The following is a 22,271-nucleotide window of genomic DNA, read 5'->3' as shown; positions in this document are numbered from 1 at the left end:
GGTACACGAAAACTATGAATACATGGATGTGCTCCAAATATGTGGACAGATAGAACTGTTATGTGATTTAATAAAAATGAAAGTTCAATTCCTATCCAAGATCTTTCTCCTGATCAAGTTCCATTAACTACTCTATATGTTGAAAGCATTCCAGCACAGACACACAAAGCCTAGGGTTTAATAGCCTTAAACACATTGATTTACGGTTACAAGCCTAACACACTGTGTGCAAAAAGTAGCAAGCCTTACAGTAAGAGCAGTTATGTACTTCATGACCAATGGCCAGTCCACATTAATACATTTCTCTGTTGCTTCTTGAATAAATTACTGTATGAGCATCTGCCGCCTCTGAGACACTGTTTGCTCTGCTTGGAGCACTTTGACACTTCAGTACAGTCCACCTGCAGTAACTGGAGTTGGGAACACCTTGTTCCTGTGATGTTTGTTCCTCAGCCCTTCAAGTAGCAGCTGTCTGCATTCCAACAGTGGTTATGTTCTGGCCCAAAAAATATGCTAGTTTAGGAACAGTGTTTTTTCAGTGCTAACATTTGTTGCTCAAACAGAATCAAGAGTGGGCCAGCTGGGAATATAGTATTGCCTGATGTGTTCCACATGCTAATAACCAAGTCGTGTGGCTTTTATTCCTTAGGTGGCTAGGTTGTCTCATTCTGTGCTGCATGGTGGTCCTGATTCTGGTCTTTTACTATCTTGGACTGCTATGTGGTACCTGTGGTTATGATAAACATGCTTCTCCGACAACCAGAGGCTGCGTCTCCAACACTGGAGGAAACTTTCTTATGGCGTAAGTTTCACTTATTGGTGAAAAAATAAAATAAAGGTACCTGTAGAAGATTGTTTTTCTTGATTTTGAAGGACATACGTATAAAAAGAATTTGTTTTGTTACCTGTGTATACATGCTGAGAAAAAATAGAATAAAAATAAATATTAACCTCATGTACTAGCGCTAAGGGACTTGGGGATTTTGGGTTGCTCTTTCATTGAGGATCATAGCGGAGTGATAAAACCTCTGAATCTACTGTTTTAAAGCAAGTGCTGCGGCTAATGAATTCTTATGCAAGCCCATTTGGAAACTGCAAAAACTAGGAACAGATAGTTGAAAATATAAAGGGAATATGTAGCTTTTTAGTACACTTGAGCACTTGCTCAAAAGAGAAAAAGCCACACGAGGAGACAAGAAACACTTGACTTTCTCAGAGCACTTTAGGATGTTTGGGGTTGCTCTTAGAAGTTCCCAGAGTGATTTAATGTCATTTCTGTTGGGTGCAAGAGAAGATTGCATCTGAAATGAGTCTAAAATTCTTTTTAGAGCACAAGGCTAGAGAGCTGAACTTAGAAAAGAAAATAGTATGCTTTTGTGGCTCTTAAACTTAACTATTCAAAGACTTTGCAAACCCAGTGCAAATGTGAGCATTTTAGATGCACTTCTGCCAAAGACTGAAAGGGCTGAAATGTATAAGATGTATCAGAAGGCAAGAACATACTTGGAAAACAGGAGTATTTCAACCATCTACCAGTTTTTGTATCTCTGTTATAGGTGCTAACTGTTGGCTTCACTGTTGCCCCAAGTACACATACTTGTTCTAAAAAAGCAAAAACTTACATGACTTATTTCTTTTTCAGTGGTGTTGGATTCAGTTTTCTTTTCTCCTGGGTGCTGATGATTGTGGTGGTGCTCACTTTTGTCACAGGTGGAAATGTAGAAAAACTGGTCTGTGAGCCCTTTGAAGATAAAACTTTATTCAAGGTGAAGTTATTCAAGTTATTAAACAACAGACTCCCCATGAGTCCTAATGGTCTTGTCAGTTATGTATGGCATATTAATTTTTATGGGACACATCAAGTGAGTTTGGATCTGGTTTTATTTTCCTCTTACACACTGAATAGAGACATAAATCCTTGCTTGATGTAACTTGCTTTGCAGTGTAAATACTGCATGCCTGCCTTCCTTTGGAGATAAATTTTTCTGTGTTTCAGTATTTCTTGGTGATGTGGAGCTTTATTCACTTTCTGCACCAGAGAGACAGAATTTGCTGTTTTGCTTGTATTTCCATTAGTGGGTGATAAGCTTAAATGTGGGTATGTGTCAAAAGATCTGTCCTGATTTTGGCTGGGATAGAGTTAATTTTCTTCCTGGTACCTGGGTAGCTGGTACAGTGCCGTGGATTTGGGTTTAGGGTGAGAATAATGTTGATAACACGCTAATGTTTTAGTTGTTGCTAAGCAGTGCTTACACGAAGTCAAGGACGTTTCAGCTTCTCGTGCCCTACTGATTGAGAAGGCTGGAGATGCACAAGAAGCTGGGAGGGGCCACAGCTGGGACTGCTGACCCCAACTGGCCAAAGGGGTATTCTATACCATATGACGTCATGTTCAGTATATAGGCAGGGGGAAAGCTGGGGACTGGCTGGGCATCAGTCGGTGGGTGGTGAGGAATTGCATTGTGCATCACTTGCTTTGTATATTCTTGTATCGTTGTTATTGCTGTTATTATTATTATACTGTTCTTATCTCAACCCACGAGTTTTCTCACTTTTACTCTTCCAATTCTCTCCCTCATCCCACCAGGGTGGGGGGAGTAAGCGAGTGGCTGTGTGGGGCTTAGTTGCTGGCTGGGGTCAAATCATGACAGTCCTTTTGTCTATGAATGAATTAATGAATCAAAAACTTGCAATTATAGTAACATTACTGAGTTTTGTCTTCTAGGTTTTGGATACTCCCTACTTACTAAATCAACACTGGAAAAACTATCTTTCTGGCATCCTGTTTAAAAATCCGAATATTAACTTGACTTTTGAAAAAGTGTACAGGTACTAAAGTTGTGGTCAATATTTAATTCAATTGATACATATTGTTTGTGTGGTATCTTCCATACTTCATATTTCAAGCATGTGCAGAAATCGCACATGTTCCAGAAAGCATTCTGATTTTTTAGTGAATCACTAGCAGAAGCAATTTTCTCCTATGTGTGAGTTATTAGAGGTAGTCTTAGAGTAATATTGTATAATGATAGTTGAGCTCTTTGAAAAGGTATTTTGCATCTTTGAGACCAGCAGAAGTTAATCACTTGCTTTCTTATAGACTGAGCTTCTAAAAATACAGTCAGAACTTTTTTTTTAAAGGGCTGATTTTCTTAGAATATGAAAACATTGTTAATCATTCTGTTAACACTTGGTCCTCAGGGTGGTTTTTAGGCTGGTATATTTTTATTTTTACAGTGATTGCAAGGAAAACAAAGGAATTTATACTTCCCTTCACCTAGAACACCTGTTCAATATCAATGAATTTCTAAATATTAGTATGGTAAGTAAAGAAAGCATGTGCGAGTTCATAATTATTTTTGAAGGCTGGAGAGATGTTTGCTCTTAAACAGTCTGGGGTTTATGGGACACACCCTGCAAGGAGGCAAAAACTGTACAAGCTAGTTTGAAGAAAGAAATCTATTTATAAATAAGATGTCTTTACCAGTCATAGAAGAAGACTGAAGTCTAGCATCTTCCAAAGGCTGCTTACAGTGTTTAATGAGTCTTGTTCTCTATATAAATGCCTTTCTTGGTGTGTTCTCTTCTGTTTCCAGTCAGATTTATGTTGATCCAGGATATGATATGCTGTACTTCTAAGAATGGTTCTGACTTTGGTGGGAAGGGGTTGGGATAAACAAAATCTTTTCAGTTGTTTTCAATCTATTCAGCTGTAATAATCCATGACTGCACTGTCATTACATGACTCTACTAGTTTTGGGGTTGCCTATAATACTGATCCTCATTACAGCAGTCCCTAGGGGACCTGTGTTCCCTTTTGCCAGGCACCGTACCCACACTTAGTAGGTAAAGTCCCTCCCCCAAATAACAGAAAATTAAAATGAACAGGGAAGATTCACGAAGAGGGAAAATTATTTTGAGTTTCTGCAACAAACTAACGGTGGAGGCTGTCAAGGAAGACAGGTTTCCAGATTCCTCATCTATTGCTCTGCAGCCTTTGCAGGACAGGTAACATTATAGATTTGGGTGCAGTGCAGGAAGACCTCAAGTAACAATAAGCAAGTCATCTTTAATCATAACTAAAAATAGTTAGCAGAGTCTCATCCAGTCCTGTGGCCAACACAGCAGACAGTGTCTGTCCTGGCTACAGCTGAGATACTGAATTCTCTAGGTTTCCTTGTTTAGGGCCAGGGGTAGAACTTAAAATTTTTAAGGATGACATTTCCTGGAGGGGAAAGAGAATTCTGTTTTATCTCAGTCTCCTCTTAGGAGGGACTAACATCCATTCAAAGAAGCCTGCTTAAAACATAATAGAAGGAAAGTAATTCATTGGTATGAAAGATGCATAGGTGGGTTAGAACATGGCATGGCTAGACTGTGTGGATACTGCAGGGAAGGGAAGAACATTACCTGGTGGGTTCTGTTAAAGTTAATTGAATTAAACTGATGCAAGCAAAAATCAATGTGTGCTGCTTCACAGAAGTGTTGAGACCTCAAAAGAAGATGCTTTGGGGAGGTGGGGACTATAGAGGAATATGCACAGGGAGCAAACTACTTCTGTGCTTTGTTTTGTTTCCCTGACAGTATACAGAAGATGTAGCACTTAAAATTGAACACATTCAGATAAACCTCAGCAAAATCATTCTGCTGGATGAAATTGGGAAGGAGAATCTTCTGAATTTCAGCTCTTCAGGAATAGAAGGGATAAACTTTGCAGCATATTTGACAGAGGTGAGACTACAGTAAACTCAAGACAAGACTGGGATAAAGCATAAAATGAAATGTTTCTTTAGCAAAGGGCAAGACAGAAAAACCTGCATTTATGTGAAACAGTATGTTTTGAAGAATCAAAAAACTTGGACCAAAAGCACTTCAGAGGTTAAGGTCAATAAACATTTAAAGAAATAAAGGCTAGATTAAGTAGATGGTGTGGTTAAATGTAAACAGTCTGTATATGCAATATAATCATACTCTTTTTCTTTCCCTATTGTTCACATCTTGTTTCAGATCAACAAAAGTGTTACCAAGGTTGATCTTCTGTCATTTGCTAATGACTTGGAAGCAAGAGCAGACCAGCTGGTAAGTTTAATTCACTAATACAATAACACATAAAATGTATTGTGTATATACTACAGAAGTATAAATACATAGCCAAGTATTTAGACTTCCTTCTTGCACTTCAGATGCTTATATACATGATGCAATGTCACATAAGAAAAAACTTACAAGAGCAATGCTGCATGTGAGCTATATTTTTAAATATTGCTAATCATTGATTTTTGTATGCTAACAGTTCTACAATTTCTGCTTCGGAAGTGTAATTCTTAAATTCCCGTTTGCTTAAGAAGTGAGGGGAGTACTCTGTTTGAGTATTTTCTGTGATGCTGTCTACATTTTAGGGTCCCACCTGGAAGAAAAATTGGTTAGATGAAGATGGAAAAGATTATTTGAATTCATTTCATTTCAGTTAGCAAGCAGAAGATTTTGCCATTAGCAATAAACTTAATACTGTGGCAGCTCATAAGGGCTCTAATGAGAACTGAGGCTCTGTTGTGGAGGGAAAATGTACAAAAGAGATCCTGTCTGCTCTGAAAGCTTTTTGAATGCAGACACATGGACAACAGTCAGAGGGTAGAGCTACAACATTGCCCACAAAATGAATCTGCAGAATGACACAGCTGTGTTAACACGTAGTAAATATTCAGTTGATGTGTTTGCATGCATGCCAAGGTCACTTTATTTTTCAAAATGAAAGTAACAGTTTGGACACTGGCCCAAGACAGAATCCTGCATGGCGATGTGGGAGAAGGAGTTATGCTGCACATGTACTACAATCTCTTTGATCACTAAGGGACACAGACAGCAGAGTGAGACCATGCTGTTTGGAATTTATCAGATATCCAGCCCTCATCCAGGGAGAGGAGGGCACCAGTAAGGCTCCTGCTGTGTTTACTCCAGCTTTTTGCATAATTTGATCACACCTGTTGCATTTATTTTTCTGTCACACGTGCCCTCAACGTTAGGCTGCTCGTGGGTTTTTTTATATTGTAGTTAACATCATGTCCGAGCACCGTACGCGAAACACATTGCCTGTTTACTTGCGTGGGTTGTCTGCTAACTTAGGCAGATACCAGTAGCTTTGACAACACTTCACTTCCATTCTAGGTTTTTACTGTGCTATTTTGAAGGTTATACAGGTGAGGTGTTTTTGCTGTTGTTTTGGGGCTATTTTCTAAGTGAAAGTTGAGGTTCTCCAGACATACTATATATTACATAAAATTGCCTCTGAGATGTCTCTTTAAAGGTATATACTACAGAGCTCCATAAAGGAAAATATATTGTGGTGATAGGTTGTTTTTTCGTTATTTTTTGGTAATAGAATCTGAAGGAGGCATTAGAATTGAGAACAGAACAGGCAGAGTAATTTCTTCATAAAAAAGACAGACTATTAAATGTGTTCACTGTCACAGTGTACTTTTTTCTTCCTTGTGATGCAATTTAGTGTAATTTATGAAATGTCTAAAAAACCAAACCAAAAAACCTCCAACCAGCCCCTACCCCAAAACCCCACAACTATATGGTGTATTACAAAATTTAGATATTTTCAAAATTGATACTGGTTTCCAAGGATATTTTATAATCCCACTTTGTTAGTAGTCATAACTCTTAAAGTTTACAAGAGCAATGAAGTAAAAAATAAACTAAAAACTTCTGTAATTAATTGACTTTGGGTGTATAGTGTGCTTTCTGCCACCTTACACAAAATTGAATGTATGTTTTTACAATGGAAGGAGGAAATGGAATAAAACTCGCATCAAACCAGGGGGGTCAGGGTATGAAGGAGGGAGCAATACCACTCACAGGTGTTACTAGGTAAGTGGATTAAGCTTGTCAGTACTGCAGAGAAAGCATCCTGAAGCTGTCCAGTGACCACAGCTGACTGCTTACATGAACGCTTCACAGGAAGCAAACACATCTCTGAACACAGAGGTCTCCCATTATTACACTTCCAAATTGGAGTTAGCAGTGTGTGTTCACTGTGTGTTCAGTGTGTATGCAGGAAGCCAAGTGATTTTGCCACCAAAAGGAAATGGAAAGGAAATGTGTTTCTGATAGTAAAATCAAATTTTACAGTATTTTGCAACACATGTGAGCCTCAGACAGACATTTGGACTTGAAAATCAGGGCACAAACTCATATCTTCTGACTGAAAGGCAGAAGCCTCAAAAATGAAGAATATTCTTCACAGCTGTCTTTCCAAGTTACTGGCTGAGAATACTTACACTTCTGTGCCCCTCAGGAAGCAGAGAGTGCCTCAGGGTGATGTCCATGGTGCCCAAACAAAGGCAAGTACCCATGACTGGGAAATGTTTGTCCCAGCCAGGGTGCTGTCCTGCAGGGCTCTTGCGATGAAATCTGTCTTGTGGCGAGCGAGAGGGGGATGCACTCACTCTTCTGTATTTAAAATGACTTAGTGCGCCATGTGAAAGTTCTCTTCAGTTAAATCTGTGCTGATAAACCTATAGCCAGAAAAGCAGTATAATATATCTGTTTGGTTGCTGTGGTTTGAATTATTACAATGGTGATTTTTCCCCTCCTTGTGTTGAGGAATTCAATTTGCCATATCCCATTGTTAGCATCAGCTGTTCTGGAGTGGATGAGTGGAATGTGCAACTTTCATTGTCTTTTGCTTTGTTGGAAAGCTTTGAGACCACTGAACAATACTGAGTAATTCCATTTTTTGCAGCCAAAAGGAGCACTGGAAAATGCCTTAAAAGGACATGCAAACAACATTCGAATGATTCATAACCAGCAAGTCATTCCGCTAGAGCAAGCTATGGTAAAATATTGAAGCAATATTAAAACATATTTGTAGAAAATATGAATCTCTAAATCTCTTAAATACAGTTTAGAAAGCTGGGCTTTTCTATTATGTAAACACAGATTGCATTTGTGTTGTGTCACTGAAGAGTAATCTGGTTAAAGAATGTATTTGATAAATAGTTTTCCTACTTATAATACTGCTATTTTATAATACTGTCTAAAATCATGACCTTTTTCTTCCCCATTTTTTTTCTGTACCTATTTGTGATTATATATGAACAAAAGAGGAAGCAGGGAAGAACTTTACAGAATTCTAACCCTAAATCACTCATTTTCTTTTTTGCTTACCATTTGTCTTCAGTAATAAAAGCAGTTATCACTTTTACACTTTATTTCTTGGAGTTAGCAATCACCTAACAATATTGAAATTGGAAAATCCTGACAATAGTATTTAGAGCCAAAGAAAAATCTTTTTTATTGATGCTACAAAAGATGTGAAAGGGCTTCTGCCTGATTTTGCCAGGCACTGATTTGTATAGTATCAAGCGGTGAATCTCATACGTGCTAGGTGTTGCTTTTTCCTCTACGTAACATGAATACTTTTAGTTTTTCCTAGCATCTGATGCAGTATTTCTGCCCCTATCAAAGTCCTCTTGTAGAAAAGCATTAGGTCTTCTGTTCCACTCTGATTCTGTGCTGTTCTTTCCTAATTAACTCCTAATTATTCTCATCTCTTTTTTCTTTTACAAAACTGACTGTCAAGAAATATGTTAAAGCTAGGGTAAGTGCTTTTTCCCTTCTGAAATTGCACAGTATAGAATTCTCTGAACACCTGGTTCTGATTTTAACTGTTCTTTCTTCCATCCAAATAAATCTTTCTCAGTTTATTGCTACTAACTTTAGTTAAATCTGAAGTCTTCCAGTACACAAGTTGTAACTACTTAGTGCTGTTGGTGAAATAATGATTGAATGATTAAAACCACAATATGTTAGTTTTAATACAACCATTGTTACTATATATAATGTGACATGTTGTATTAGAAACAAAGTAATCTATAGAAGATCAAAGCATGCATATAATGTCAAAACAGGTGGGCTCTTACTTGCAGTAATGACTTGAATTTCGCCCCCCCTTCCTTTCCCATAGAGCACTTTAAATCAGAGCATTAGGTTACTGAAGAGGACATCATCTGAACTTATGGTAAGCTTTCCTTTCTGGCAACAGGAACATTTTTATGTGTTTTAAATCCATCTGCCACATACGCGGGACATATATTTTCAGTACAGTGTTTTCTATTTCTAATTGTTCTGTTATTGGAAGACATTGTAATGCATTGAGGTAGTAACAGGAATTTAGGTATCTCTTCTGCACAGCTTTTTCTACCCTGGCTTTCCCCTCCTTACAGAGGAAAAAAAAGAAAAAAAGAAGAAGAAAAAAAAAAAGAATGCTTGGGATACTTTTTGAAGTACTAATTGTAAACTTAATTGTCACGTGATAAAGTAGACTTCAGTACAGTTCCATATATTGTTATTCATGCTCCTAAAAATGTAGTTTTTTCTAGAATCCTTGGATGCAAAACTTGGGGGGGAACAACCAAGAAACAAAATGCAAGAATACAACTGAGAATGCTCTGCCAGGCTCAGGAGGATGAGCAACAGGATGGTTACTTTTCTGGCAGCAAAGCTTTCTGTCGCCACCAGCCTGCCTTGGCTCTGGTAGCAAGAATGCAGCCACACTAGCTAGCACGTAAGAGTCATAGTCAGAACAGCTTGATTGGCCATATCTACCTCAGTTCTTCCCATTAGGGTTTTCACCGATCCGTAGCAGCAGACCGGCTAGGTTTCTTTTAGAATCTGTGATTTGAACCTGGATGGGGAGGTGAGAAGCCATGAAATAAGGTGTTGGTAAGAAAAGGATGATGTTTGGTCCCTAAATATATTTAAGAAACATCTCTACAGTTTCAGGCTGTACGTACATTATCCTTTGTGTGCGTTCTTTGACAGACTTTATGCAGTTGTTCATATATTATAGGAGTGTCTTAGTCCCTTTGGCTATTGATTAGCAGCATACTATAGCTGTATAGAATCATGCTCCAGTAATGAAGAGTTGTGATATTATATGGCCCGCTGTTTTCTTCCTGTGCACCATGTGTGACTCTAGTGCATATACATATATTGGTGAAAGTATTGCTTCACTTAAGGAAGAGAAAGAGAATGGAAGAGAAAGCTGGTCTAGTATATAAATTAGTTACATAGGTTCCAGGAAAAGATACTGTTCATAACCACTGATGCCTTCCTTTTTCAGTAGTGAGGGAATTTTGTCATATGATCATGAATCCTTAGGCAGGATCATGTTCTGTCTGGAACTGTGTGTTTTGTCAGGTTTATCAAGAGAATAGGTTCCTGACAGTGGCTGCAAAGCCAATGTAACAGCCTGAAAGGGATTTATTTATGTTAAATGTCATCTCTTCCTCCCTAGGTTAAGGTGAAAAATGTCATTAGTGCTGTTAATGCTGCTCAGCTTCTCATAAATAACAATGCTTCTGTAGTTATTGTCCAGGTAAGCTTTATTTGATTAAAGTACAACAATTTATGATGTCATGGAGATAGAGGTTCACTTCCTTATGTTTGCTACTTTTTTTCTGTTCCTAGGAGACAAAAAAGTACATGGATACCATAGTTGGCTACTTTGAGCAATACATTGAGTGGGTCAAGGAGTCGGTAAGGAAAACTTGTCTTTTATAAATAATTTTGTTGTGTTTGAAGTAGAATAGAAATGATGAGTTGTGTTGATTGGAATAAAATGCAAAGTTAACATAGTGTCATTTTTCCAGGGCTAGCCTGAAATCTACCATTTATGCTAATATTGCACTGAGCCTGACCTTGCATAGTTGAAATTGATGTCATTAGCATCTTGTTTTATTTTTCTTTCTTCAGCTACAGCCTTTGAGAAAGTAAGCTGATGTTTTAAAGATGTGTGTGTTCAGTTGACAGCTTACCCCACTGGAATTTATTCTGAATTTTGATAGGGTGGGAGATAACAATTTAGTAAGCAGTATCTGTAACTGTAAGCAAGTTTTAAGATTCTTATTTCATTCTGTTAGATACTTGAAACTGTATTTTTTTAATCTGTTTTTCAGATTGCCATGGAGGTAGCAGCATGCAAGCCTATTGCCAATGTGATAGATACAGCAGTAGATATTTTTTTATGCAGCTATATAACTGATTCTGTGGTAAGAAATATTTTCTGTTACTCAAAATTGGGGCATGAAGTAGGAAATTCTTTGAACATAAATCTGCATTTAATTTTTCTGGCTAGACTGTTCTGAAGTATGATAATAAAGTATCACATCCGAAGTTATGCAAGGAAAAAATGTTCTGATCTGGATCAAGTCCAAAGCCAAACCAGTGCTGGACTTGGTTTAGGTTCCCATTAAACTTGGCTTCTATTAGCAAGAATTCTGTAAAATAAACTGTTCTTACTAAATTTCTTCCAACTAGAATTGCAAAGTAGATACAGTACTGGTTTGGAATAAAAATTCTGGAAAGGGTGGTTTTCAGTTTGATTGCTTGATTCTGAACTGCCTTGAAATGGAAAAGGATAAAGATCTGAAGGTTCAGCTGTAATAATTTCTAACTTAGGGTGATGGGGCAGAGGCAGGAAGTGAGTGAGAAATATCAAGGAAGAAGTTTCTCAAGTGTCTTTCCTGGAATCTAGAAAACCTGAATGAGGTTTTATCACTTGTAGCAGACAGATCTTAGAATTATAGAATCATTAAGGTTGGAAAAGACCTCTGGGATCATCAAGTCCAACCGTTAACCCAACACTACCATGTGTCCTAAACCATGCCCTGAACTGGCACATCTACATGTCTTTTAATACCTCCAGGGACGGTGACTCTGGGCAGCCTGTTCCAATGCCTGACCACTCTTTCAGTAAAGAAATTCTTCCTAATAGCCAATCTAAACCTCCCCTGATGCAGCTCAAAGCCATTTCCTCTTGTTCTATCGCTAGTGACCTAGGAGAAGAGTCCAACCCCCACCTCGCTACAACCTCCTTTCAGGTAGTTGTAGAGAGCGATAAGGTCTCCCCTCAGCCTTCTCTTGTCCAGACTAAACAACCCCAGTTCCCTCAACCTCTCCTCATAAGACCTGCTCTCCAGACCCTTCACCAGCTTCATTGCCCTTCTCTGGACATGCTCCAGCACCTCAATGTCCTTCTCGTACTGAGGGGCCCAAAACTGAACACAGTACTCGAGGTGCAGCCTCACCAGTGCCGAGTACAGGGGCACAATCACCTCCCTGCTCCTGCTGGCCACACTATGCCTAATACAAGCCAGGATGCTGTTGGCCTTCTTGGCCACCTGGGCACACTGCTGGCTCATGTTCAGGTGGCTGTCGACCAGCAGCCCCAGGTCTTTCCTGTACAGTGCAGACTTTGAGCATGACTGGTGGCAATATATAAGGACAATACTGGCTTCTTCATCTTGCCAACAGTGCTTGGAAAGAGGACAGCATGTATTAAAAATAGAATAAGAAACCACGTGCCTGGGAATCACCTAAATCATCTAGCTATTATTTAGCTTTATGGCATTTTTAGCCATAATCACACCAACAGTAAATGCATGTAAATAATCAAAGCCAAAGCACTCTAACCTCGATAGTGCTTAAACTTGATAATGCTTAATCATTAAAACCTCCAGACCTGCCAGAATCACGTTGTACTGATTATCTGATATGTTACAGAGCTTCTGTTCTTCTTTGTGTAGCCACTAACCATCTGGTGGGAGATGAGCCACGATTTTCCTGATGATAGGACCTAGCTGAGTCACTTATAAGTCAAAATGCCTCCAGCCAATACAAATCAAATCTGAAAAAACATCATTTTAACATCTGGTGATAACTCAGTTCAACTGTATGATAATGGAATTAGTTACACAAACAGGCTGCAGTTAGCAAGTTAAAAAGTACCTCAAGAAAGTGCTGGAAACTCAGATTTTGACAAGAACCACAAAGACGACAAATACTTTAAAATATCAAGAAAGCAAAAAGAAATAATGTGGCTAGTAAAGTAATGCTGAGACACGAAATTACTTTCTAGCCCAACGCTGACTATGTTGAAATAACTTCTTAGGCCGCTATGGCTGTGTAGCTTTGAGCGGCTTTGGACATCCTCCTGTTTGGTTACATTTGTAAGACGGTGGTGTTCTTGTAGTTCACATTGACAGTGGAGAATGTTTAATGTGCCCTGCTCCACACTAGTATGAGGAGCCTCAGATCAGTAACAATGCTTAGAATACCAGTCAAGGATTCAGTACTTTTCTGATAAATGTTCTCTGTGATCTCTCTTTCCTGGATTTTCAGAATACCTTTTGGTTTGGTTTGGGAGGCTCTTCAATATTTTTAATTCCTGCCATAATTTTTGCTGTAAAACTCTCCAAATACTATCGTAGAATGGATACAGAGGATGTATATGATGAGTAAGTATACACTCCTAAGTAAGCCAAATGGCAAATGGATTGAAATGTTTTTTGTAGTCTGTCACATGAAGGCGCTATAATCCTTAAACCTTGTGAGCTGTCAGATTAGAACTGCATGTTCTTGTGAAATGAGGTTTGGGTTGGTGCCTGCAAAGCGCTTCATGCAGGCAGGCTTTGGTTGCCTTGACTTGCTGTGATTTTGTGCAGATATTGCCAGCTCTGACTTTGAGAAACTTATTTCAGAGTGAGATCTTCAGAGCATCGTGTACAGTGTTTATATAATTTTCTTCCAAATGTGCAAGTAATTAGCTTTGCTGAGTAACCTGTTAAAGTGAATTATGCCTGCTTTATAAACTCCTTGAATTAACTATTTGCTTTCTTACTGTCTTAGTTATTCCTAACCAGTCTTTCCTTTTTCAATTGCAGTTCCTCTGTCTCAGGGACTTGGCATTTTACTTTATGATAACTGTTCTTACATATTTTCCCATCAGTTTTGTTTTTACTGTTTTCTTTTCTACTCTTGTTTTGCTCACTGTTCAGTTAGCCTGTGCACTGCATTTCTCAAATTTCACACTGGTCATTTTTCATTACACGTTCACAAGTCAGGAGAGCAGAAACAGGCACGTGCAGCTAAAATTACTCACTTAAGTAGTGCCTAGTTAATTACTCCTCCCTTTCTGCGTTTTTTAGTGTTGAAGCTATACCTATGAAGACGTAAGACATTTTTTCTGGTATTTGTTAAAATTATTTTATTTAGGTGGGAGGGTTTCTATTTTTAATGTAACTTGTTACTTCAAAAGAGGTAACATGTTCTGTTTCACCAGACTTTATAGCTTAGAGTATCCAACTCAACAAGAATAGCAGAATAATTAATTAATTTTTTGAAATATAAAAATATTTAAAATATTAAAAATGTAAAATTATAATTATGCCATAACTCCTGAATGTTACAAAGGAATAGTTGTCTTCTATTGTACAGACACAGTTTATCTTTGCATATAATACCATCATCCACGTACATGTCTTAGAAGCCATACTGTACATAGTGCATCTTATAGGTAACATGGTCTTTCTTGGTGTATTTATTTTATTACAGTACAGAAAATGGTAATAATGGTTATCATAAAGAGCATTTATATGGTATACACAATCCTGTTTTTACAAGGTAAACCAAGTCTGAAACTGCATGCCTTCATGTGTCCTTACTTAATCTACTATATTAATCACCTGTCCAGTTTTCTGCACGTTTTAAAGTGAATCACTAAATCACATATTGTTTTTTGCATGATTACTCACTATAGAAAATGCTGTGTAATTTATATTTCTCAAATATTCTTTACGTAACAGCAGATACTGTTACTACAAAAAATTACTATTTCCAGCAATTTAATGAAACAATTGCCTAAATTTGGTCTTAAAACTCCAGGTAATTAGGCATTTGTCTAGCACAGTGGGTGGTCCTAAATTGATAAACATAGCAAAACACCCTGATAGCAGTTGAAAATGATAGGATAGCATGCATTCTTACTCCTGAGTTATTTTTCAGATGGTGAGAAGTAGTGCTTTTTCTGTGCAAAGAGCAGGCGATCCAGGGTATGCAGAAAACACAGAGAAAATGGGTATTTCTGCATGGGTAGAACTAGTGTAACATCACAAAACAAATACAAGTCATGTTTAAAAAGGAGGAGGTTTGGGTTCTTTTCTGTCTCTACAACTTTTGTGCTGTAAAACCTTAGCTAGTTGTGAGACTTTCAGTTTCCCTGGGGATAACATAGGATGCCCCACAACTTCAGTATTTGGGTTTCCAAAATAGCTGAGTTGCTTAAGGAAGGATCTGATTTATGATTGAAATCCAAGGCTCACTATGCCTTAACTTGCAACTTCATGACTGAAAGTATAGGTTGAGTATTGGCAGAGAAGTAAGATATCATCATTCTTTCAGTAATGGGTAAATACTGAGAGAGCTCAAAGTTTGCAAGTCTTGCCAGATTTTATGGCTGCATCAGTGGTATATTATTTATTAGAATTGTATTTTACAAAAATTATTTACTGACCAAATCTTGATTCTACATTTCCTTGTGAAGGTTTACGTACAATGATGTTTTTAGTGATATTTATCATCACAATTGCCATGGGCTGTTCTGCAACTTAAGGGCACTCCCTAAATTAATCTACAAGGTGTTTAATTCAACAGTACTCTCCACTGGCATATCTAAGGACCCTCAGTTTTAAGGCCTTTCGATATTTTACATAAGAGGAAACTAATAATTGCTCAGGTCTTAGAAGTCCCTTTCTGATCTTTGAATCTTTAATACAAATGTTAATACTCTTGAGGTTCATAGCATGTTTTCTGTGATATTTCAGTGATTGATGAATAGTTTAATACAGTGTTCCTGAATAAGCTAGAAATAACTAACATAAAATAATTGTTTAAACAAAGACCCACTAGTTCAGTCCTGACTTCCTTTTCCTAAATTTTAAGTAACTCAAAATGGGCTTCCATAACAAAATGTAGAGATTCACTTTAAAGCAATGCTGTCTTCTGGTGTGCTAACTGAGATAATTTGAAAAACGGCTAATTATGGGATATATGCTTTGAATTTCCCAGTTGGGGATTCCCATAGCAATAGATTCTTGTTTTTTCATTTTTATTTCAGCAAACACTTCACTTTTATGCTCTCCTTGCTTTTTCTCATTTCCTACAAACTATTTTGGGAGATACTTTGAGAGATAGGACTTTGAATAGATCTCTGTACACCTGTACTTTTGCAGGTGTAAAGAATCCCATAGTATGGGGTTGGGGGTTTTTTGTCCTTCAAAATCAGCTGGATTATTTTGCTGGAAAGAGATGCAAGTATCTACAAATATAAGATATGTAAATACAAGTATGATATCTATATGAAGTATATCTTGTCTCACCTTAGTTAGATAAGGTATTTCTGTTCCATTTGTGGGTAAATGAAAATTATGGTTGTGTTTTTTTCTTGTATAGCTCTGTGGAACAGTGGTAACACAAACTGGAAACATTAAGGGGTAAGTAATAAGTTTAAGTCAATTCTGGGTGTATCACTACTTTACTATTTTTAGGAAGACTGCTCTGCTTTCTGTAACATGAGTGCTCTAAGATTTAGAAATAAAAAATGTAGAAATTATTGAACTATATTGATGTTCATATGAAAATCTATGCCTTCATTCTGCTTAAATGACATTATAATTCTGCCTTCACCAAATTATCCTGAATTGTTTTTGTGATTATTTCCAGGCTGTATAAATGAGGCTCAAGGTTCTTCTACGGGAATATATCATTATTCTTCCAAGGGTATTGGCATTTGCATTCATCTTCCAAATCCTGAGCCACTTGTTTTATGTCACCTGTACTGTAAATCGCAAATGTACTATTGAATGTTATGCCATAAACTACTGTACAGAATATTTGTGATCAGGGCACTGCCTCTCAAATACCACTGTTCAAGGCTTGAATTAAATTTTTTTTGTCCTTTTTTACTTTTTTACACTGGGCTTTCTACCTTACATCACAGTATAGAAATTGATTAGATTAACAGCCTTTGCCTAGCAATCCTCTGACAAGTGGTCAAGTTCTTATCTTAAATTGTTGATTTGTGTTAAATACAGTACATACATGTTTACCGAAAAATACATTTTGTATGCAGAGACTTTTGTATATACATTTTTCTTAAAACCTATAGGCGTTTAGTTAAGATTTTAATATTGTGTAATACTCTTCACAAATGAATTTACCAGCATGATCAGTGTTGCTATTTGGTGCTCTTGAATGACCACTTTGGACTAAATTTGAAGTGTAGTGGGATCCACAGTGTCTCCTTGTGTCTCTAAAATGTTCAGTTGCAGTTTCGTTTTCTCCCTCTTTTCTAATTATTTAATATTTAGTGGGATTTGCAATGTAGACCTAAAAGAGACTTTTTGGTGAAGTTTGTTTTGAAACTCTTTGGGTGGGAGGGCTGGGAGTGTGTGTGATGTGTAATATAGCAAAAAAGCTAAGCTTCCTAGAGTTCAGTAGTACTCAAAAAGAGCATGAGACACGTCATACGTTGGTGATTTTTAGAATGCTTTACTTTCTCTGTCTCCCTTTCCCTCGTTCACACTCACTTCTGTAATGTCCTTAATAGTATCACTTTTAAGTTGTGGCTCTTTCAGGGGGCAGTGATACTCTTTTTGCTAAATAATTTCAGAATATGATGTCCAATATTGAAATTCAAATGTGTTTAGCAATTGGAGTTAACCTATGTACTATTAGAGTTGTTGCACTGAATTCAGGCATACAGTTGCATTGCTGAATTAGTAAACAGCAGAATTCATCAACAAGGCCAAAAGTAACTATGTTACTAGTGTAAAACATTTCAGTGGGTGAAGTAATTCGGTATATTGATCTAAAATAGTGTCTCTTCATATATCAGTATTGTTAACTTTGTTTCCAACAAGGTTCATTGGCTTGAAGTAGGGACAATCCTGTAAATCATTCATATAATTATAAAGAAATGCTGAAAAGTGATACCAATCTTTAATCTGGAATAACCTTAAATTTTTCATTTCTAGGTCATAAATGGAAACATTTCTAATTGACAGGATGTAGCATATGTGTATATGTAATGTTCAGAACTGCAGATTTTTAAAAGTTTCTATTTTTAATTTGAGAAAATGTTTCCCAGTTCATTTAAATAAAAAAGAACTTGCTTAACTACCTGATGTTTGATTCTCAATTGTTTTGTTGTGTAGACATCTCAGAGGAGTTGCACTGAGTTAAAATCTTATGAAAATGAATTTTTTTTACCCTGATTAAAAATTTCTGTTGTATTTGACTGTTATTGATGACTTTAGCTTAAACAAGATAAGAGACCAAGAATTGGAGCAGGGAGGACTGGAAGAACATTGACTCTTAGTGAGGGAGCTTCCGACTTCCACAAAGGATATGATTTATGGAAATATGGTAGGATTCGAGCTAATGAGCTGTGGAAGATATCAATATACCCTGCAAGTGCTCAAGGTGTTACCGCTTGCCTCTGTTGTTTCCGTAGCACTGACAGCAGAATTAAACGTTTGCCGGTTCTTCAGCTCTCATAGTTCACTGCTGGCATCCTGGCTTAACTTGTAAAAGAACAATTGTTTTCCACTGATATAACAAACCATGAGCTGTTTCATCTGAAGCACAGGCAGACAGAAGACACAAATGTCAGATGGGAGTGAGACAAATACTTGGCAGTAACATATTAACTAATACGTAAATATACCACAGGTCTTGAGTCCAAACTTTGATATTTACCCTTATCCTTGTAGTCTGATTTGTTTTCATGATTACACTTCAAAAACTTTCAGAACAAGAGATACGAAACTTGTATAAAGTAACTTTTAAGTAGTTTTGAACTCCTTAACCATTATTGGAACAAGAGAGACGAATGCCTTTAATTTCTAGTCTAGGAACTGTGGTGTATAACCAAGTGTAAATAAAACATTTGTCAAATATTAGGAGGTTTTCGAGTGCTTGCAGTAGGAATTTGAAATCCTTGAAGTGTGAGGTGGGCAACAAGATTCTTCTGGCTGGCTGGAATGCAGGTGAGAAGACTCCCCAGAAAACAACAGAAGAGTGAACCATACATCTTAAGTAGGCTTGTAGTGTTGCTGTTTCTCCTAAGACTTGACTGGAGAGCCACACCACTGTGCTTTGAAAGAGACAGTCAGGAGGAACAAATGGCAAGAATCTACAAAGGAGACCTCTAGTTAAAATGTTATTAAAATAGCCTTAGAGAGGGATGAAAAGAAAACAATGTTGTTCTCTCTGTCAAATGGTATTTAGTCATGTGGAGCTTCATGGCACGTTCACTGGAAGAACAAGGTTCAGGCTGAAATGGCTGTTCCAGGTGCCTCCATCTTCAGGCTCTCAGACTTGCTGGGGTGCCGCAGCAGCTAGGGACTCTCTTGTCTAGTATTAGAGAAACATTTGTTGCAATTTTATGTTTTTGTTCTGCTTCACTGTTTGTGTTAAATGCATGTTTTTGCCTTGGTATTCTCTTCATCGATACCTACTGAGTGGCTAGATACACAAAATGGTATTCTATTCCATTATGTATGGCCATTCTTAAACCCAGGGTCTCTAGTACCCCACAGGCATTCAAGCAAACCTAAATAATATGATACCCCTTCCAAAAGCTGTTCAGATTGGGCTGGGTGTAGCACACATGTCTTTGAAAGCAGTGCCTAGTGGGGTCTTACTAGCCAGAAGAGCACTGTGGCTTGCAACAGCATAGCAGGGATTTTTCCTCATGACCTCCTGAATGCCAAGGGAGTTACCATGATTTTCCTTAGCTCTGGTTTCAGTTACAGCAGCAGAAACTGCTAGTACAAGATTCTGCACTAGAATACTTGTATTCTCTTGCCTTTGTTTTATGGCATTTTTACAGCTCATTTATTATGAACAGGAAATCCATAATACCTTATTTTGCTAAAGCTTTATTCCTTATCTTGCTTAAATATTGTAAGTCTAAAAATCTTTCATGCTCAAAGAGCATGCATTGGTTTCTTCCATGTGTTCCCACTGGATGTCATGTGCTGACAAAATGAAGTACTAAAGCTGCATCCTTACTGTGCAAATCCACAGAAAACCCATTCCAAAAATCAGCCTTTATTAGTAGGACACATTTATAATCATGCAGATGTAGCTGCATAGATTGCTTTGGCACTTTTATCTTTTTTTCACTTCAATATGGTCTTACAAGCTCTGGCATGGAGATAGCTGTAAAGCAGCTGGAGAATGGAAAATATCTGTTAAAAATCAAATATGACATGTTCATCCTGGATAGGAATGTGCTGCTCGGTTATACAACTATCGTTCTGTACTTAACTGCCTTTACAAGATTTGTCTTGTTCCTTCTTGGGAGTTCACAGCTAATTCGACACTCCCTCAAGCTATAAATTATGGGCACATGCCTACTGAAGTGTGATTTATTATTTTTATTAAAAAAACCCAACTTGCATCCCACGTTTCGCTGGAAAGAGGCTTCTTTGTGCACCAAGCCTTTAAATTGCAAGCAGCCACTTACTGCTTTTGCTTTTTTGGATAGCGTTGCTCAAGGATCTCCATCAACTCCTCTCACCATGAAGAGTTTTGCTCTTCTTTTCCTAGTAGTGATCTGTGGCATGGGAGGATTGGGGCAGAAGCTGAAGCCAAAGAAAAGAAGCAATGGTGAAGAAATCAATTTTCGGACTAAAACCAAAGATGTTTGCACAATGAGCATGAGTGGGGATGAGGAGATGAAACTCAGAATTGAATGCAAAAGCCAAGGCATGTCCTACTGGTGTGAATTCACTGGCAAGCCATCAGTCTGTCGTCCTTTCAGAAACAATCCAAAGATCTACTGGAATCAGATTGCCATGGAACTTAGAAAGCTCCCGCACGCTTGTGAATCCACACAAGTGTTGAAGGCCACCATGTGCCAAAAGGCTCCCACAGAGGCTCTCATGAAGCAAGTAGCTGCTGGTATGGAGCCAGAAGATCTAGCAAACCAGGACAAATCAGTCCAGAAAACTTCTATGAGGGGAGCAGGGAAAAGCCCTGTTAAGAAAATACAGAAACCTCCAATACTACCTCTTGTAAAACCAACCCAACGTGGTCAAGGGTCTGAAAATGAAACGGAAGCGATGAAACTGGCACGGGAACACTGCTGGGAATCCCTGCATGATTTCTGCTCCTACATTATTGGCATCTTTGGAGGTTAAGGGTTTGCTTCAGGTAAAACTCCCATTTTGAAGCGCAGCAGAATATACCTAAAAGTAATCCTCTGGTAGTTTTGTTTTATTTTAATTTGATCATGGGGGTCTTTCAGGGGTGTGGACGAGGAGGTTCTAGGCTCGCTTACTAAAATCTAACATGGCAAAGCCTGTCCTGTGGCTTCTGAGGGGCTGGATGGCTTAAACTCCCAGTAATGGCTACTAGTTCAGGACGCCCTGACAGCCTCCTGTGAGGTCTTCGGTACATACTGAGATGTTTGTCCTATGTGTTATAGATCCTGTAGTATTTCAGTTCTGTTCAAATTGGGCTTGTTTGCCATCTTCTGTCATTGCTTCCGTTTTGTGCTGACTTTTGGATTGAAGCCAGTGAAGTAAGATAAATAACAAATGCATCAGCTAGAAGAATTTTAAATGGCATTCAGAAACTGAGAGGATAAAGCTTGTTCATCAAAACTGCTAGTTAATAATTAACCGTTTTAATTTTAAAAATTAGTTCATAAATAATTTGCAGAAATGAGTAAAACCAAACAGACTGGCTTGGTTTCCAGATCTGTTTCTGTAAAGCCTATAGGGGATCTCATGCGGGCACTTGTCTGGTAAATCTCAGGTTTTCAGCCAGGTTTTAAAAAGGCAAAGACCTCATAGAAGTGGTTGGTTTTATACCTGCTTCCACTTCGCTTAGAGAGAAAGCCAGGAGCTGGTGACTAAACCTGGCAAACTTTTCACAGAAATGGGAATATATGCAGCATGAGGCAGCAAGTGTTTAGGCTGCTAATGATCTTACTTGTGCTTAATACAGCAAAGTGAATAATTTTTTTTTCTTTTTTGTTTTGCAGAGCAAAATTTTTACAGCTGAAGAAGGGTCCTTGCTGTAGTTTAATAATTTAGATGTAAGAATTCTGGTTTAAAAATTAGTCATCTCTATAAATCTTGTAGCTATTTCTGCTTTGCACCCCTAAAATGAAACTTTTTAATAGCCCTGAAAAATGCATGAAACTGGAGTGACTGTACTTAAAGTGTAAGGATGAACTAACTGTTCCTAGGTCTGTTACGCGCCAAGGTGTACCGCATTTATGTAACCAAGGCTCTGCTTTAAGAGTGCTGACCTCAATAGGTTTTTGTGGGCGCTGATTTGCCCCAGTTTGTTAGAGATGAAAGCTGTAAATGATGCTACAGTTAGTGCAAACAATAAAAATAAGATTTTAA

General features: G+C 37.8%; 2 protein-coding genes across 11 annotated transcripts in view; both read left to right on the top strand.

Moving 5' to 3' along the window:
- Window positions 1-18,029, top strand: part of PROM1 (prominin 1) — a 68,145-nt gene extending 50,116 nt beyond the window's left edge. For 4 of the 8 annotated variants that reach the window (XM_064449178.1, XM_064449174.1, XM_064449171.1 and 1 more), the window contains 15 exons: window positions 650-802; window positions 1,643-1,766; window positions 2,726-2,829; window positions 3,238-3,322; window positions 4,585-4,731; window positions 5,008-5,079; window positions 7,748-7,840; window positions 8,972-9,025; window positions 10,304-10,384; window positions 10,477-10,545; window positions 10,965-11,057; window positions 13,189-13,304; window positions 14,401-14,469; window positions 16,297-16,337; window positions 16,567-18,029. In XM_064449178.1, the coding sequence (XP_064305248.1) occupies window positions 650-802; window positions 1,643-1,766; window positions 2,726-2,829; window positions 3,238-3,322; window positions 4,585-4,731; window positions 5,008-5,079; window positions 7,748-7,840; window positions 8,972-9,025; window positions 10,304-10,384; window positions 10,477-10,545; window positions 10,965-11,057; window positions 13,189-13,304; window positions 14,401-14,469; window positions 16,297-16,315 (1,279 nt within the window). In that variant the 3' untranslated portion in view covers window positions 16,316-16,337; window positions 16,567-18,029. The remainder of the gene's footprint in view (window positions 1-649; window positions 803-1,642; window positions 1,767-2,725; window positions 2,830-3,237; window positions 3,323-4,584; window positions 4,732-5,007; window positions 5,080-7,747; window positions 7,841-8,971; window positions 9,026-10,303; window positions 10,385-10,476; window positions 10,546-10,964; window positions 11,058-13,188; window positions 13,305-14,400; window positions 14,470-16,296; window positions 16,338-16,566) is intronic. The other 4 variants (XM_064449175.1, XM_064449177.1, XM_064449173.1 and 1 more) reach the window with 3 other exon arrangements.
- Window positions 18,030-18,519: 490 nt separating this feature from the next.
- On the top strand, window positions 18,520-22,271 carry FGFBP2 (fibroblast growth factor binding protein 2). Of its 3 annotated transcripts, none has more exons than XM_064449170.1 (2): window positions 18,520-18,893; window positions 20,461-22,271. In XM_064449170.1, exon 2 carries the CDS (start codon window positions 20,475-20,477, stop codon window positions 21,051-21,053), a length of 579 nt encoding a protein of 192 aa, XP_064305240.1. In that variant the 5' UTR covers window positions 18,520-18,893; window positions 20,461-20,474; the 3' UTR covers window positions 21,054-22,271. The 3 variants fall into 3 exon arrangements, with proteins under 3 accessions (XP_064305240.1, XP_064305239.1, XP_009506681.2); XM_064449169.1 differs by having other exon boundaries at window positions 20,399-22,271; XM_009508386.2 differs by having other exon boundaries at window positions 18,520-21,066; window positions 21,902-22,271.

The sequence above is a fragment of the Phalacrocorax carbo genome, chromosome 4 (assembly GCF_963921805.1).
Source record: "Phalacrocorax carbo chromosome 4, bPhaCar2.1, whole genome shotgun sequence".
In the NCBI taxonomy this organism is placed as follows: domain Eukaryota; kingdom Metazoa; phylum Chordata; class Aves; order Suliformes; family Phalacrocoracidae; genus Phalacrocorax; species Phalacrocorax carbo.
Note: the sequence above shows the minus strand (reverse complement) of the source record. Positions and strands in the feature narration are given on the sequence as shown.